The 16,866-nt window shown below is 48.7% G+C and overlaps 2 protein-coding genes across 2 annotated transcripts; both read left to right on the top strand.

The window, feature by feature from the left end:
- Window positions 1–2,487: 2,487 nt before the first annotated feature.
- LOC310890879 (olfactory receptor 14C36-like) lies at window positions 2,488–13,235 on the top strand. The gene has a single exon (XM_083853189.1). The coding sequence runs from the start codon at window positions 2,577–2,579 to the stop codon at window positions 3,564–3,566; it is 990 nt and encodes a 329-aa protein (XP_083709315.1). The 5' UTR covers window positions 2,488–2,576; the 3' UTR covers window positions 3,567–13,235.
- A 2,242-nt stretch (window positions 13,236–15,477) lies between these two features.
- On the top strand, window positions 15,478–16,866 carry LOC310890876 (olfactory receptor 14C36-like). Its single transcript, XM_083853186.1, has one exon. It carries the CDS (start codon window positions 15,620–15,622, stop codon window positions 16,574–16,576), a length of 957 nt encoding a protein of 318 aa, XP_083709312.1. The 5' UTR covers window positions 15,478–15,619; the 3' UTR covers window positions 16,577–16,866.

Raw genomic sequence — 16,866 nt, 5'->3', positions numbered from 1 at the left:
CTGCTGGAGGGTTTCTGAGGCGGTTTTCTCACGGCTCTCATTGACAGGAAGCAAACCTGTCTTCCAAGCCAAAAGAAAGCCTTCTCTCCAAAGCCCTCCTCCAAAGCCTCTTCCATGAACCTTTGTTCTGCTCTGGAGGAGCTGCATGGCAGAATATGGAGGCTGTACAGTAACACTGCCAGGCTTTTTGCAGGGGCAAGCATCCAGATGCTCAGAAGAAACTCTCTTTGTTAACGGAGAAAGCAGCTAAGGGGGCAAGCGAGGGGAAGGGCATTTGACTGGCCTGCCATGTCCGGGCTGGCCAACAGCGGTCGGATTCCTCACCCTTCACTAGGATTCCCAAAGAAGTTGAAGTAGCCCTCAAAACCTCACCAACTTACACTGTGGAGCAGTGCAACAAGGCCCGCAGTGCTCTCCAGACGTTTGACACAGTCCAGATAAAACTTCACGCACGGGAAACCATCTTCGCACGTCAGAACACCAATGTCCCTGAAGGCAAAGGGGACGTGCTCCTTGCTCCTCAGGAGGAAGCAGTACAAGAGGATGGTCTCTTGCACACAGTTCTTCACCACGTGCAGTGGGAAGGAGGTGGCTCGCGATAGCTGCACGCAGTTCAGCGGCTCGATCTTGACACCATCTGCAAGGAGAAGCAACATCCTCACTGCCACAGCAAGCCCAAGTTGCTTGCAACATTCAGAACAAGTTCCCAGAGAAAGGGTCGCTCAGACGAACTGCTCCTGGGGCACAGTTTCTTTTGGGGGAACTCAAGCTGCACCCTGACCGTCGGAGACAATCCTCTACTTCTCCCAGGCCTTTCCAAAGAGCAGGGAGAACAAACCGTTCCGGACATGGGGCAGGAAGGGGGGGGCTGCTGCCTTCTCACCAGGGAGGAGCTCAGTGGGACAGTAGATCTCCTCCAGCCACAACTCATCGATGTCCAGCTGGAAGAAAGGTCTTCGAATCAAGAGCAGCTCTTCTTTGCCATGGAACTGCTCTCGGACAACACCAAAGGTCCCGAGTCCCGCAACCCAAACTCCCTGCACACAGAAAAGTCAGAAAGGCCGAGGAGGGAGTTCTTGAGAGACGGGAAAAGGGATGACTGTCAGAGCAGGGGGACACTGCTCTGTGCCCTGCCCGCTCCTCAGGGACAATGGGGCAAGGTGGGGCACTTTGGAAAGCTTTGCAAAAGAGCCGCATCCTCTGTTTCTTTCGTCACCCCCCCTCACAGGATTTGCCAACATCCCTTGGCTAGAGAAGCGCCCGGAGGTTTCCAGCACACGGATTAGGCCTGGGACTGACTGCCAGCAACTGTCCTAGGCACGGAGCCAGGATATTCCCCCATCTCTCTGCTCGCCCTCCCCACTCAGGCCGCAGGGAAGAGTGAAGCCCTAGGGTGTGCCAAACACCTGAGAGGCAGAGCACATCTGGCCTTGGTTTCTCTCCCAGCTGGCCAAGAAGCTGCTCCGGGCACCCCGGGCAGTCTCAGAGCACTGCCACGGTGCTCGGGCAGGGATTGCTCTGCAGGGCCCAGGACACCAGCCCACCTTACTCCGCTTCAGCTCTTCCAGAATGTACTCGGATACGGAGTACCGAGGCCCCCTCGGGACCCTGGGGTCCCCTCTAGTCCTTGACTAGAGGTGTGGTGCTGAGACCTTGTCCAGGTCCCTTGAGAAAGGCTGGGCATTGACAGATTGGCAGTGGATTCATCTGGTCTCAGCAGCATCTGGCTTCTTTTCAGGGTAACATAAATGTGATTGCCCTCCATCTACAAAAGCTCAGGCAGCTGGGGACAAGTCCAGCCAGCTCCCTCACTCTGCTCTGAGCCACAGGGAATCCCTTTGCCTCTCAGGTCTCACAACCATTCCCTGTGAGTGCAGCAGAAATGCTCAGGATTTCTGACTTCAGAGAACACTGTGTGGGCATGAAGAGGGGGAAGAGAATGTGTGTAAAACATTGCCCCTAAAACTCCTTTCTGCCAACTACATTATGTAGCAGCGGAATGCAGATGTTAACATGCTGACATGAAGATGATCAGCATGCTGGAGCACCTCTCCTTCGAAGAAAGGCTGAGAGAGCTGGGGCTGAGCAGGGTGACCTCACTGCAGCTTTTCCGCATTTAAAGGGGTCTTCTAAAAATATGGAGAGCTATTTTTTTGATCAATCAAATCATGACAGGATCAGGGGAATGTTTTTAAACTAAAAGCGGGGAGATTTAGATTAGAGATTAGGAGGAAATTCTTCACTCAGAGGGAGGCGAGGTACTGAAACATATTGCCCAGATAGGCTGGGCATTCATTTCATCTGACAAAATCTGAAAATAAAACCTTGCCCTCCTGCTATGTTCCTGTGTACTCCCTGCACTGGGTCAGGACTGATTCCCTCGCGAGACCAGCAGCAGAGGCCCCTGCTCCTCATCGCACACTGAACCTTAAAAATGAAGCTCATGTCATGGAGCTAAATGAAAGATTCCAGCAGAGAAACAAAAAGCATTGGAGTATGGCAGGGGGAGGTCTACAAGGAATGGCATAGGGTTCACTCAGAGAAACCTGTCCTAACTTTTCATTGCCTTTTACTACATGTACAGATCTCCATACCCAACAGGCATCAGATGTCCAACAGCAGCTCCATCAGCGAGTTCCTCCTCCTGCCATTCGCAGACACGCGGGAGCTGCAGCTCCTGCACTTCGCGCTCTTCCTGGCCATCTACCTGGCTGCCCTCCTGGGCAACGGCCTCATCCTCACCGCCGCAGCCTGCGACCACCGCCTCCACACCCCCATGTACTTCTTCCTCCTCGACCTCGCCCTCCTCGACCTGGGCTGCATCTCCACCACTCTCCCCAAAGCCGTGGTCAACTCCCTCTGGGACACCAGGGCCATTTCCTTATACAGGATGTGCTGCCCAGGTCTTTTTCTTTTTCTTTTTGTTTTCAGCAGAGTGTTATCTTCTCACTGTCATGTCCTACGACCGCTACGTTGCCATCTGCAAGCCCCTGCACTACGGGAGCCTCCTGGGCAGCAGAGCTTGTGCCCAGATGGCAGCAGCTGCCTGGGGCAGTGGCTTTCTCCATGCTGTGCTGCACACTGCTAATGCATTTTCTCTGACACTTTGCCAAGGCAATGCTGTGGACCAGTTCTTCTGTGAAGTTCCAAAGATCCTCAAGCTCTCCTGCTCAAACTCCTACCTCAGGGAAGTTTGGATAATTATGGTTGGATTCTGTTTAGCGTCTGGGTGTTTTGTTTTCATCGTGCTGTCCTATGTGCAGATTTTCAGGGCTGTACTGAGGATGCCCTCTGAGCAGGGACAGCTCAAAGCCTTTTCCACGTGCCTCCCTCACCTGGCCGTGGCCTCCCTGTTTCTCAGCATGACCATATTTGCCTACCTGAAGTCCCCCTCCATCTCACCATCTCTGGACCTGGTGGTGGCAGTTCTGTACTCAGTTGTGCCACCGGCATTGAACCCCCTCATCTACAGCATGAGAAACAAGGAGCTTAAGAGTGCTGTTAGGAAAGTGATTGCATGGATATTTCTGATTAGTGATAAATTTCCCCTCTATCTACACAAATGACTTCCCTTGCAGGCCTGCTCCTTGTTTATCATTATTGAAGTTTTTATCCTCAGTATCATTTGCATTTACTAATTTCTTAGAAATATGTTTCTTTATTCATCGGCCACCTACTGCGGAATGAAACTGTTCTGTTTACTCTCGAGGCTTTATAATATGTGTATAACAGCAGGCCAGAGTAAACTCTGTGATAGCGTCTGCCTAATAAAATTGCATCTCCCCAGTGCTCTTCTTGAAGACTTGGTTCTTCTTTCAAAGCTGGTGCCAAGACCAGGGCTGAGCAGCTGCTCCCCGAAAAGCCTGTTGCTCCACGGATAAGGCAAAGAAAAAGCTCATTTTGTGAGCTGTGAGAGACCGAGGGTAGGATTTAGGAGTAAGCTGTTGGTGTCTGATGACAGCAGAAATGGTGAACAGTCACTGAGGTACACAGCCGTGACTGTCCCACAACCGTCAGGGCAGAGGACATCGTCCAGGAAATTAACGGGGAGCTGCCTGAAGCTGCCACAACCATGGAACCCAGTGAGAGGGTTTGGCAGCAGTGATCCCAACCCAGCTGGGTCTACTTCTCACCCTGTGCAGCTGTGTCTGTTTGCTTCTGTCCTGCAGTTCCTAGGGCCAGCACGCATCCTTGAGACAGTTTCCCCCAAGCTATCTGTTGGCCCTTACCTCAAAAGTCACCACCGGACGAGGCTTCTCAGCTCACGTACACCTGAAGGACTGGAGTGAAGCTGTGATCACAGAAAGAGCAAGCCCTTGGATCCTTGCAACATCCTTGGATCTCTGCATGGCTGGAAGCCTCTGCAAGCCCCATGGGAAAAGAGAGCCTACTGAGAACATCCTGATGCTCCATATACCATCCCCTCAGGCCATCAAGAAAGGTCCCTCAGCCCTAAGATCCAGCCCAGCTTCTTGTTGCATCAGCAGCCAGGAGAAATTGCCCCAGAATACCCAACACTCTTGCGCTAGCAAGCAAATACGCCCATGTGTGTACATAAACACACCGTCTTGTACACACACACAAACGTGCACACACGGATACAGCTGAGCACACACAAACCGGTTCAACTGGGAACAGCATTTGCCCAGGGTAGGCAGTGACTGGAGCCTCACAAAGGGAGGGATCAGTCAAGCTGGAGTCACCCACAGGGACAGTACCGAATTAAGATGTCCACAGGCAAAAGATGACTCTGCAGCTCCTGTGGGATTCAGTGGGAGACAGCATGCACAAGGAAGGGAAGACACACAGGGACTGATGCTGTATAACCTGCCAGGCACCTAAGCACCGCACAGCCGTTTTTTCCCCTCTCCCCTCACAGCAGGATGAATGAGATGTTATAAATGACTGAGTCCCAAATAAGATTACAATCAAAGTTTACAATTTATTAAACGAATAGAGGCGAGCAAACAGCGCTGGGTGCGCCGGGAGTCTCTGCTCCACCAGGACGCACACCTGTTACTTAAGGCGGCTGGTTTTTATGCTCCTAGGCTAATACATATTCATTACTACTTCTAGAAGAGGCAGGGTTATTATAATTGGTTTCCCGAATCCAAAGTCCTCCCAGGTGCGCCTGCTTATCAGTCTCTGTTGGTTTCTCGGGGGCCGCTCAGACGGGGAGGCTCATATTCTTCCTCCTTATCTAGTGGTCTCTTGGCCGGCTGTCAGAAGTTACTGCACGTCCGTGCAGAGTCAGCAGGTTTTCTCTGAAGAAATCCCTTTGTTCTCTTCTCGCCTAAACCCAGGCCTCAATGTTAACCCTTCACACCCCTTAGTGGCACGAATTGCTGGACTATTCCTTACAATTCCTCCCTTTTTTTTTTTTTAATATCATCAATTCGTGTCTCTTCTTCAACTTTTGTTAGTAGCAGTTGGATTTCATCAGTCAGTTCTCGGGGTGTCCATTTCTTAAGCATCATTATCGACACATCACCTTTTCTCTCCCAAAGTCATCACAAATTGGGTGCTATTTATTATCCGCCGTATCAACAACGTAAAGCAAGGTATCATACAAGGTATAAACAATAATGTCATTACACCACATAAAAATAAAAATAGCATTCTTTTAACCCATGGTCCACCGGGCAACCATGGAAAGAAATCCCAATCCATACCCTTCCAAGTTTGTACTGGGACGTGGGCTAGCTTTTTAATTTCTTTTGTTATCTGCTGAACCACTTTTCCATTATCATCAATTTGTAAACAACAATTAGAATCGTTCAGTTTTCCACACACTCCCCCTTCTTCTGCTAGTAAATAGTCTAAGACCATTCTACGTTGAAAGATAGCATTCCTCATCTGAGTGGATTGATCAGCCAGAAGATCCAAGGTCGTCGCTGTTTGATTGGTTACAACTTCGAGGATAGCTTGCGACCTAATTGTTCGGTTCAAATTATAAATAGGTTCTCGGGCTCCTGATACCAACTCATTCGGGTTCCACGTAGCTGGCCCATAATGCTGTATGATTCTTTCAGGAGGCCATTCATCCTTTCCCCATTTTTGGGCACTATCCCCGGATAAGGAAGTATCAATAGATCGTTTTACTCTGTTCAGGTCATCATATAATCTTATTCCTAAATGATTTCCTTGTGTTTGTGACAATAAAAAGAACAAGGGTCTTATGTACCCCACATAGCATATTCCCGACCAGTTTCCGGGTAGCCTCTTGTAAGCATGTTTGCCACACACCCAATAATGTCTCTTTAGGGCCCACGTCCCGTTTGGAAAATGGCCATCCCATCCATCTTTACCCTTTGGGGCGTGATAATACAGAGTGTCCTTGTTACCGAGTGGTCCTGTTACAATGTCTGCCCCGTTTGTACTCGTATATGCACGCTTCCAAGCTCCCACGTTGGGTTTCCACTTACAGTCACAATTCAGTTCTCTTTGGCGACCTGTCATATTATAAGCCTTTTTCGCCGTCCAATCTTGAAAGTGTGGGAAGCGCCTTCAATCATGGGGTTGGGCCCGCTTTCAGAGCTTGTGTTACCATTCAACCCTTCAGGGTGATCCAGCTCCTGGAAAAACTAATCACAATTTTATTATGGGTTTAAAAGGTTCTCATGTTATTTTTCTCAGGACAAACTGATCTTGGTGTGGGAGAAGTCCGGTCGAGGCACTCTCACTTGGCGGTCAATACCCATAGGGGTTGCCTCCCTCGGTAGACCATACACGCCGCAGTGGAGGGTCCTACCCCAGTCTTGCCTTCTCCCTTTCCTCCCTTCAGCCTTGTCCTCTTTATCCAGTGCCCTTAATTCATGCAGAACCTCATTGCTGGGATATCAGTTCCTCTTTAGTCTCAGTTTCAGTTCCCCAGGAGTGGACTCAACCCTCCAGGCTTCGGTAGTTATTGGTCCTTTTATTCTGGATGCGTGGGTCCAACCCCTTTCTGCTGTTCTCACAGCTGTTTCAGTAGTAAGTAAAACAAGGTACAGTCCCTCCCATCGGGGGTTCAATGATTCTTCTCTCCAGGTTTTTATTAAGACCTTGTCTCCTGGTTGTATTTTATGAATAGCAAATCCTAAAGGTGGTGTCTGAGTCATCATCCCAATTTCTCTTATCTCCTGTAATCTCCTTCCAATGGTAATTATGTATTTCTGGATACTATGATCCTCAACTACATTGTTCCCTAGGGGCATCCCTTGAGAATAAGGCATACCATATAACATTTCATATGATGATAACCAGTCTCACTGTGTGGTTTAGTTCTTATGTTTAAAAGTGCCAATGGTAAGCATTTCGTCCAGGGCAGCTGTGTCTTGATCATTAACTTAGCCAATTGTTGTTTTATTGTTTGATTCATCCTTTCTACTTTCCCTGAGCTTTGTGGGTGCCACGGAGTGTGGTATTCCCACTGAATACCTTTCAAGGGGTACATCCTTCAAATCTTTGTGGCTGGCGTATGTTCGATTATTTCCACACAACTGTGTTCCAACGGTCCTTCTTCTGGAACGGTTCCTAGAAATACTGCTGGATATAACAGGTTAGTCGTTTTCAAGGTTATGTCATCTTGTTCAGTTAGGATTGCCTGATATTTCATCATCCAGCTGGGTGATAACCAGTGCCCCCCCCCCCCTTTGTTCCAAAACGGTTGTTACCATATGTGGTCCAAAAACTTCAATACGTTTTCCCATTTGAAGGCAAATAATTTTCTACTATCTTTATCAAGAGGTATGCAAAAGAAGGCATCCTTTAAATCTATCACGGTAAACCATTTATATTTCCCTTTCACAGATGTTAACAATGTGTAAGGATTAGCTACTACCGGGTGAATGTCCTTTGTTATTTCATTTATTGCTCTAAGATCTTGTACAAATCTATACTCGCCATTCGGCTTCTTTACTGGAAAAATTGGAGTATTGTATTCCGATTTACATTCTTCCAGAATCTGATATTTGAGAAATTTGTCAATAATTTTCACCATTCCTGTGCCTAGCTTCTATCTTAAGTGGATATTGTTTGATTCAAACAGGTTTGGCTCCTTCCTTTAATTCCACCTTTACCAGTTGTGCCAGTTTCGACTTCCCTGGTACATCTGTTTCCCGTACTGTTGCTATAACTGCATTTTCTGCTTCTCTTGGAATATTAACAAAGGGTTTATCTTTGATCATTAGGATTTGGCCTACTTTGGACTCAGGTACCTTCATTATTAATTCTCCATCCTCAAAGGTTATTGTTGCATCTAATTTGGCTAATAGATCCCGTCCCAAGAGTGGCATCGGGCATTCTGGTACATACTAAAATTCATGGGTTAGTTCCTTACCCCCAAAACGCAAATCAAGGGGTTGTAAGAATGACCATTCCTCCTCTTTCCCTGTGGCTCCAATTATTGTAGTTGTCTTAGTTCCTAATCGTCCTTTTAAACTATTTAACACTGAATATGTTGCTCCTATTACATTTACAGCCTAATTAACACAGAGAAAGAAGCTCCCATAACCAACAAAAAATTCAAGCCTCTGTCTTCGTTTCCTAGCTTTATTTCAACTAGTGGACCTGCTAGGGTAGATGCCCCAGGTCCCCATCATTCCTGACTGTTGTAAGTTTGTCCTGCAGCCTAAGACAATTTCTTTCTGATATCAGGGGCTGATTGCCCTGGAAAGAGGCTAGCCAGTTGCCTCTCTCTCTCTCTTTTTTTTTTTTTTTTTAAGCCAGGTCCATTTTTTTTTTCCATTGCATTTCAAAGTTGGTCCAGAAATTCAAAAATTCCATAAATTCCATAGGGGTTTCTTTTGGACCTTGTTGGAACAGATTCTCATTTCCCAATTTAACCAGATTTTAGTATTTACATAATTTCCGGGGTGATTAGGGTCTCAGTGAGGGGGTCGGTCAGGGGAATGCAATCGTTGAAAGTTCCCTGAGCGGTCCCATTGGCAATCTGAGCTCACACAGGAACTCAGGTTGTTTCAAGAGTTAGCTGCTTTTCTGTTTCCACGACAACTCTCTCGGACCCATCACGGTCCCCCTGCCCCAGAGGGTTCACACCCGCGATTTAGAGATCTCAGCCTCGGGTTGAGACGGAACTATTAACATTCCTACATCCTCTTTCCCTGCTCATTCAACTTCAAACAGCTCTGATAAATACTACATGCCACACAACCTTTAACACCTTCAACAATCCTTTTAACACTTCCTTTATCTTTCTCCAGCCCGTACTTTTCTAATGCCAACACCAAAGGCTCAGTCAGGGGCCAACTTAATTCCATACCTTTTCCCTCCAACATGCTGAAACAACATATCACTATACAACATTTCATCCTATTTTCCTTCTCTCCTCAAAAACATTAATTGCAAGACACTGTTATAGTCGATTGATCCATAAAGTGGCCATTTAGTTTATATAGTGGCCACCATTGATTGCAATACTTAGTGAAAGTCCTCTTGCTTTCTGTGCCCCCATTTCTAACAATATCCTTCCAATGTGCCAATATGCACCCAAGGAGGCTTTTTTTTTTTTTTTTAGGACGTCTTTTTTTTTGGATTTTCCCCTTTTCCTTGATTTCCCATTCCCTTTTATTTATTTATATTAGTTACTGTCCCTTGTTTCAATTTCCACGCAAACCTTTTTATTGCAGGTTTTTACTATCTTTTCCTAATCTTCTTCCCAAATGTCCCAATTCTCTGGGATTAAACTCTTCTTTCCACATACAAACTTTACTATTTCAGATTATTAATGAGCCCCATTCCAATCATAAATCCGCAGGACTTCGGAAAAAACACCTGAAGCACTCAGCCTTCTGTCTTCTAGACAAACAATACCACCTTTTCCACAAAATTTACATTTCAATAAGACCGAATTTCAAGCCAAATGCTAATTTTTCTCATGCACTTTGTTAGTAAGCCTACACAAAACAAGGAATCACTCCTGTGTATCCGTCAAGATGGGGGTTTAAAAAGGTATTGAGGCCTAAATAAATTCGCTCTCCCCCTTCTTACCGAATTCCCAGGGCTCAGGCCTGAACCACCAAAGAAGTGGCTCTCCGTTCTACCACTTTGATAATCAGTCAGCCCCCCTCCCCCGATACTTGGGAAACTGACCGAACACCACCGCGAATATACCCAAACTTCTAAACTGTTACTTAGATAATGCTCCCACCTTCCTCCTTGACACAGTCAAAACATTTAAGAACAAAACAGGATTACAAGATGCACCACCGGGGGTGGATTGTTAGGATATAGAGGTGGTAGGTTATCCAATGACTCCCATTCATCATCTTTTTCTTTTTCCTTTTTTTTTTATTTTTTACTTTTTTGTTCTCTTCTTCGTCAAACTTCTCGTCTGCTTTTAGTGTAAATATTGAGGCTGGAAAAGGACGTGAGATCCTGATCCATAATCCTGCATAATCACTTTCCTCCTGGCTAAAAGGTTCCTTTGAATTAACATGTATATTTAAGGCCTGGCAAACCCAGTCTTCAAAGGATCCGAAAACGGGCCAAAAGACATGTGGTCTTAAAGGCTCCTTTGGCCATTCTGTCATACAATACTGAACCATTTTTAATTTACTTTTTCCCTTTTCTGGGGCCCCTATCGTTCCAATTTCTAATCATTATCGCTAATGAACTTTCTGGTGGTATGTCTGGTAATTTGCTCCTTTTTCTCTGGTCCCAGGTCTTCAATTTTGTCTGACCCATCTAGGAATTTTACTGTGGCAATTCCTACAGCCCTTGGTTGCCTTAGTGAGAGTGTCTTGCAGGGGGTTTAGGACCTATCACCCACCCACGAATCCTATAGGAATCGCTTCGGTCCTTCACCGGCCAAGTCCCTCGCGGGAGATTGGAACCGCGGCTAGAAGACCTCCACAATCGCTTCGGAACTACGTTCCGTCTCAGTCACACTCTCACACACACAGGCAACCGAATCCCACCCAACCGAACGGTATACGCCTTAAATACTTACGACTCCGTCGTCTTCATTCGGATCTTCGCGCGCAGAATTACGGGCAAAATATAGTGCTGCAGCCGGCAAAGGGAGCTCATAAAAAAATCTAAATCTTTGCTTGCCCTTATTCAGGTTCAAGATGGCATTAGCCCCGACCTGACTCGAACAGGAGCCACCAAATGGTGGGGGCGCCCCTCCTAGATCAAGTCAGAATTCAGGAACCAAGACCATACCGGACGAGCCCCCAGTTGTTACAAATGACTGAGTCCCAAATAGGATTACAATCAAAGTTTACAATTTATTAAATGAATAGAGGCAAGCAAACAGCGCTGGGTGCGTCCTGGTGGAGCAGAGACTCCCGGCGCACCCAGCGCTGTTTGCTTGCCTCTATTCATTTAATAAATTGTAAACTTTGATTGTAATCCTATTTGGGACTCAGTCATTTATAACAGAGAGAATTGAAAAAGCAAAAAGTGTGAGAACTCGGGGGTTCAGATAGTTAACAACTTCATAAGAAAGAAAACAAAGAAATAAACCAACAAATATAAGGGGAAAAACAAATACGAAAAAAACCACCTTCTTCTCGTATTTATAGGCATTGGTGAGATCCCTTCAGACCCTCCTCTGCTCTAGGCTAAAAACGTCCCTTATCACCCTGAGCCCGTGTAGAAACAAGCAAAACAAGGTCCCTATTTAGAGTCTGTTTTCTGGTGAGTGTGTTTGACAGCAACTGCGCAAGAAGACCCAAGCCCTCAGGTGCTATCCCGAGCAGCTTCCCTTCACGTGATGCAAATGCTGTGGCAAAGACTTATCCCTTGCTCGTCCCCGCCTGCAGTCACAGGACTGCCACACAGCAGGGCCCTGCAACAGGACCTGGGAACCAGGCGACTCGGCGCTGCCAGCCCACGTCTGGCTGCTGCTTTTATCCCTCCCTTTCTGCTGACAACCTCTCCCTCACAGGGAGGAGCAGGCAAAGCCCTGCCCTGCGGCCTGGTGCCCGTCCTGCTCCCACCACCCTGGGACCTGCCGCCCTCGGAGCCCTGGCGGAGAGGATCGCTGCTGTTCTCAGCGCTGTTGATCACTGCCAGTAGCTGGGGTATCTGTTGGTCCTCCCCCTCAGACCAGGCTTCCCATGCAGCCATTTCTGCCCGGGCTTGCTCTTGTAGCTTTCGGTACGTGGGCCATGAGCTGTCTGTTTGGTCCCACTGTGAAGACAGGTTCCAGACCTCCTGGAGGAAAAAAAAACAAAACAAAAACACAACAGCAGACAGGATTGGTCTCAGCTGTCCCTCAGGCCTAACCCGCACTCCTGCCCCCTCGCCTCAGCCGGTCTGTCAGCAGTGCTTCGACCCTCCAGGATGAGGGGCCCTGAAGCTAGGCCAGGCTCCTCAACTCGTGACAAACACAGCTGAACAGCCCGCGGTGACCAAAGCCCTCTGCCATCAATGACCCAGAAAGGCCTTGTTCCTTTTCCATGGCCCCTGGTCAAAATGAAGTGGCTCATGGCAACACGGGAGGCAGTAAGAGGCAGGGAAGGTGTGCGGGACGCCACCTTCTGTCTCCTGAGGAAGAGATGAAGGAGGTAACAAACGTGGAAATGAACGCATCCCAAGGGACCTGCTCGGGATCGCTCCACACAAAGAGGCTTTTGCACAGGCCCAAACAGCACGGTCATTGCAGCAAGGCAGAGCAGGTACCTGCAGCGCTCTCCTGGAGGCTTCAGGAGCAGGGAGCGCAGTGGTGGTTGTAAGGAATGGTCCAGCAATTCGTGCCACTAAGGGATTTGAAGGGTTAACATTGAGGCCTGGGTTTAGGTGATAAGAGAACAAAGGGATTTCTTCAGAGAAAACCTGCTGACTCTGCACGGACGTGCAGTAACTTCTGACAGCCGGCCAAGAGAGCACTAGATAAGGAGGAAGAATATGAGCCTCCCCGTCTGAGCGGCCCCCAAGAGACTAACAGAGACTGATAAGCAGGCGCACCTGGGAGGACTTTGGATTCGGGAAACCAATTATAATAACCCTGCCTCTTCTAGAAGTAGTAATGAATATGTATTAGCCTAGGAGCATAAAAACCAGCCGCCTTACGTAACAGTTGTGCGTCCTGGTGGAGCAGAGACTCCCGGCGCACCCAGCGCTGTTTGCTCGCCTCTATTCGTTTAATAAATTGTAAACTTTGATTGTAATCCTATTTGGGACTCAGTCATTTATAACAGTGGTGGACTTGGCTCGAGGAGCTGTTTCCTGCCTGTCTGCCTTCTTCGTCCCGGGGGAGCTGCCCGGACACGGGGGGAGCACACTGCAAACAGACACCAGGAGGAGGCTGCATGAGCCCAGGGGAATTCAGTCTCCAGTCCAAGCTCGCAAGCTGCGTCAGCTGGCCAACAGCGGTCGGATTCCTCACCCTTCACTAGGATTCCCAAAGAAATTGAAGTAGCCCTCAAAACCTCACCAACTTACACTGTGGAGCAGTGCAACAAGGCCCGCAGTGCTCTCCAGACGTTTGACACAGTCCAGATAAAACTTCATGCACGGGAAACCATCTTCGCACGTCAGAACACCAATGTCCCTGAAGGCAAAGGGGACGTGCTCCTTGCTCCTCAGGAGGAAGCAGTACAAGAGGATGGTCTCTTGCACACAGTTCTTCACCACGTGCAGTGGGAAGGAGGTGGCTCGCGATAGCTGCACGCAGTTCAGCGGCTCGATCTTGACACCATCTGCAAGGAGAAGCAACATCCTCACTGCCACAGCAAGCCCAAGTTGCTTGCAACATTCAGAACAAGTTCCCAGAGAAAGGGTCGCTCAGACGAACTGCTCCTGGGGCACAGTTTCTTTTGGGGGAACTCAAGCTGTACCCTGACCGTCGGAGACAATCCTCTACTTCTCCCAGGCCTTTCCAAAGAGCAGGGAGAACAAACCGTTGCGGACATGGGGCAGGAAGAGGGGGGCTGCTGCCTTCTCACCAGGGAGGATCTCAGTGGGACAGTAGATCTCCTCCAGCCACAACTCATCGATGTCCAGCTGGAAGAAAGGTCTTCGAATCAAGAGCAGCTCTTCTTTGCCATGGAACTGCTCTCGGACAACACCAAAGGTCCCGAGTCCCGCAACCCAAACGCCCTGCACACAGAAAAGACAGAAAGGCCGAGGAGGGAGTTCTTGAGAGACGGGAAAAGGGATGAGTGTCAGAGCAGGGGGACACTGCTCTGTGCCCTGCCCGCTCCTCAGGGACAATGGGGCAAGGTGGGGCACTTTGGAAAGCTTTGCAAAAGAGCCGCATCCTCTGTTTCTTTCGTCACCCCCCTCACAGGATTTGCCAACATCCCTTGGCTAGAGAAGCGCCCGGAGGTTTCCAGCACACGGATTAGGCCTGGGACTGACTGCCAGCAACTGTCCTAGGCACGGAGCCAGGATATTCCCCCATCTCTCTGCTCGCCCTCCCCACTCAGGCCGCAGGGAAGAGTGAAGCCCTAGGGTGTGCCAAACACCTGAGAGGCAGAGCACATCTGGCCTTGGTTTCTCTCCCAGCTGGCCAAGAAGCTGCTCCGGGCACCCCGGGCAGTCTCAGAGCACTGCCATGGTGCTCGAGCAGGGATTGCTCTGCAGGGCCCAGGACACCAGCCCACCTTACTCCGCTTCAGCTCTTCCAGAATGTACTCGGATACGGAGTACCGAGGCCCCCTCGGGACCCTGGGGTCCCCTCTAGTCCTTGACTAGAGGTGTGGTGCTGAGACCTTGTTCAGGTCCCTTGAGAAAGGCTGGGCATTGACAGATTGGCAGTGGATTCATCTGGTCTCAGCAGCATCTGGCTTCTTTTCAGGGTAACATAAATGTGATTGCCCTCCATCTACAAAAGCTCAGGCAGCTGGGGACAAGTCCAGCCAGCTCCCTCACTCTGCTCTGAGCCACAGGGAATCCCTTTGCCTCTCAGGTCTCACAACCATTCCCTGTGAGTGCAGCAGAAATGCTCAGGATTTCTGACTTCAGAGAACACTGTGTGGGCATGAAGAGGGGGAAGAGAATGTGTGTAAAACATTGCCCCTAAAACTCCTTTCTGCCAACTACATTATGTAGCAGCGGAATGCAGATGTTAACATGCTGACATGAAGATGATCAGCATGCTGGAGCACCTCTCCTTCGAAGAAAGGCTGAGAGAGCTGGGGCTGAGCAGGGTGACCTCACTGCAGCTTTTCCGCATTTAAAGGGGTCTTCTAAAAATATGGAGAGCTATTTTTTTGATCAATCAAATCATGACAGGATCAGGGGAATGTTTTTAAACTAAAAGCGGGGAGATTTAGATTAGAGATTAGGAGGAAATTCTTCACTCAGAGGGAGGCGAGGTACTGAAACATATTGCCCAGATAGGCTGGGCATTCATTTCATCTGACAAAATCTGAAAATAAAACCTTGCCCTCCTGCTATGTTCCTGTGTACTCCCTGCACTGGGTCAGGACTGATTCCCTCGCGAGACCAGCAGCAGAGGCCCCTGCTCCTCATCGCACACTGAACCTTAAAAATGAAGCTCATGTCATGGAGCTAAATGAAAGATTCCAGCAGAGAAACAAAAAGCATTGGAGTATGGCAGGGGGAGGTCTACAAGGAATGGCATAGGGTTCACTCAGAGAAACCTGTCCTAACTTTTCATTGCCTTTTACTACATGTACAGATCTCCATACCCAACAGGCATCAGATGTCCAACAGCAGCTCCATCAGCGAGTTCCTCCTCCTGCCATTCGCAGACACGTGGGAGCTGCAGCTCCTGCACTTCGCGCTCTTCCTGGCCATCTACCTGGCTGCCCTCCTGGGCAACGGCCTCATCCTCACCGCCGCAGCCTGCGACCACCGCCTCCACACCCCCATGTACTTCTTCCTCCTCGACCTCGCCCTCCTCGACCTGGGCTGCATCTCCACCACTCTCCCCAAAGCCGTGGTCAATTCCCTCTGGGACACCAGGGCCATTTCCTACACAGGATGTGCTGCCCAGGTCTTTTTCTTTTTCTTTTTGTTTTCAGCAGAGTGTTATCTTCTCACTGTCATGTCCTACGACCGCTACGTTGCCATCTGCAAGCCCCTGCACTACGGGAGCCTCCTGGGCAGCAGAGCTTGTGCCCAGATGGCAGCAGCTGCCTGGGGCAGTGGCTTTCTCCATGCTGTGCTGCACACTGCTAATGCATTTTCTCTGACACTTTGCCAAGGCAATGCTGTGGACCAGTTCTTCTGTGAAGTTCCAAAGATCCTCAAGCTCTCCTGCTCAAACTCCTACCTCAGGGAAGTTTGGATAATTATGGTTGGATTCTGTTTAGCGTCTGGCTGTTTTGTTTTCATCGTGCTGTCCTATGTGCAGATTTTCAGGGCTGTACTGAGGATGCCCTCTGAGCAGGGACAGCTCAAAGCCTTTTCCACGTGCCTCCCTCACCTGGCCGTGGCCTCCCTGTTTCTCAGCATGACCATATTTGCCTACCTGAAGTCCCCCTCCATCTCACCATCTCTGGACCTGGTGGTGGCAGTTCTGTACTCAGTTGTGCCACCGGCATTGAACCCCCTCATCTACAGCATGAGAAACAAGGAGCTTAAGAGTGCTGTTAGGAAAGTGATTGCATGGATATTTCTGATTAGTGATAAATTTCCCCTCTATCTACACAAATGACTTCCCTTGCAGGCCTGCTCCTTGTTTATCATTATTGAAGTTTTTATCCTCAGTATCATTTGCATTTACTAATTTCTTAGAAATATGTTTCTTTATTCTTCGGCCACCTACTGCGGAATGAAACTGTTCTGTTTACTCTCGAGGCTTTATAATATGTGTATAACAGCAGGCCAGAGTAAACTCTGTGATAGCGTCTGCCTAATAAAATTGCATCTCCCCAGTGCTCTTCTTGAAGACTTGGTTCTTCTTTCAAAGCTGGTGCCAAGACCAGGGCTGAGCAGCTGCTCCCC

Source organism: Anser anser (assembly GCF_964211835.1).
Source record: "Anser anser genome assembly, contig: HAP1_SCAFFOLD_124, whole genome shotgun sequence".
Lineage (NCBI taxonomy): Eukaryota > Metazoa > Chordata > Aves > Anseriformes > Anatidae > Anser > Anser anser.
This window is presented reverse-complemented; position numbering and strand designations above follow the sequence as displayed.

Excerpts from the sequence above, each read along its gene's own strand:
- LOC310890876 (XM_083853186.1), top strand. The coding sequence starts at position 15,620 with ATGTCCAACAGCAGCTCCATCAGCGAGTTCCTCCTCCTGCCATTCGCA.
- LOC310890879 (XM_083853189.1), top strand. The coding sequence starts at position 2,577 with ATGTACAGATCTCCATACCCAACAGGCATCAGATGTCCAACAGCAGCT.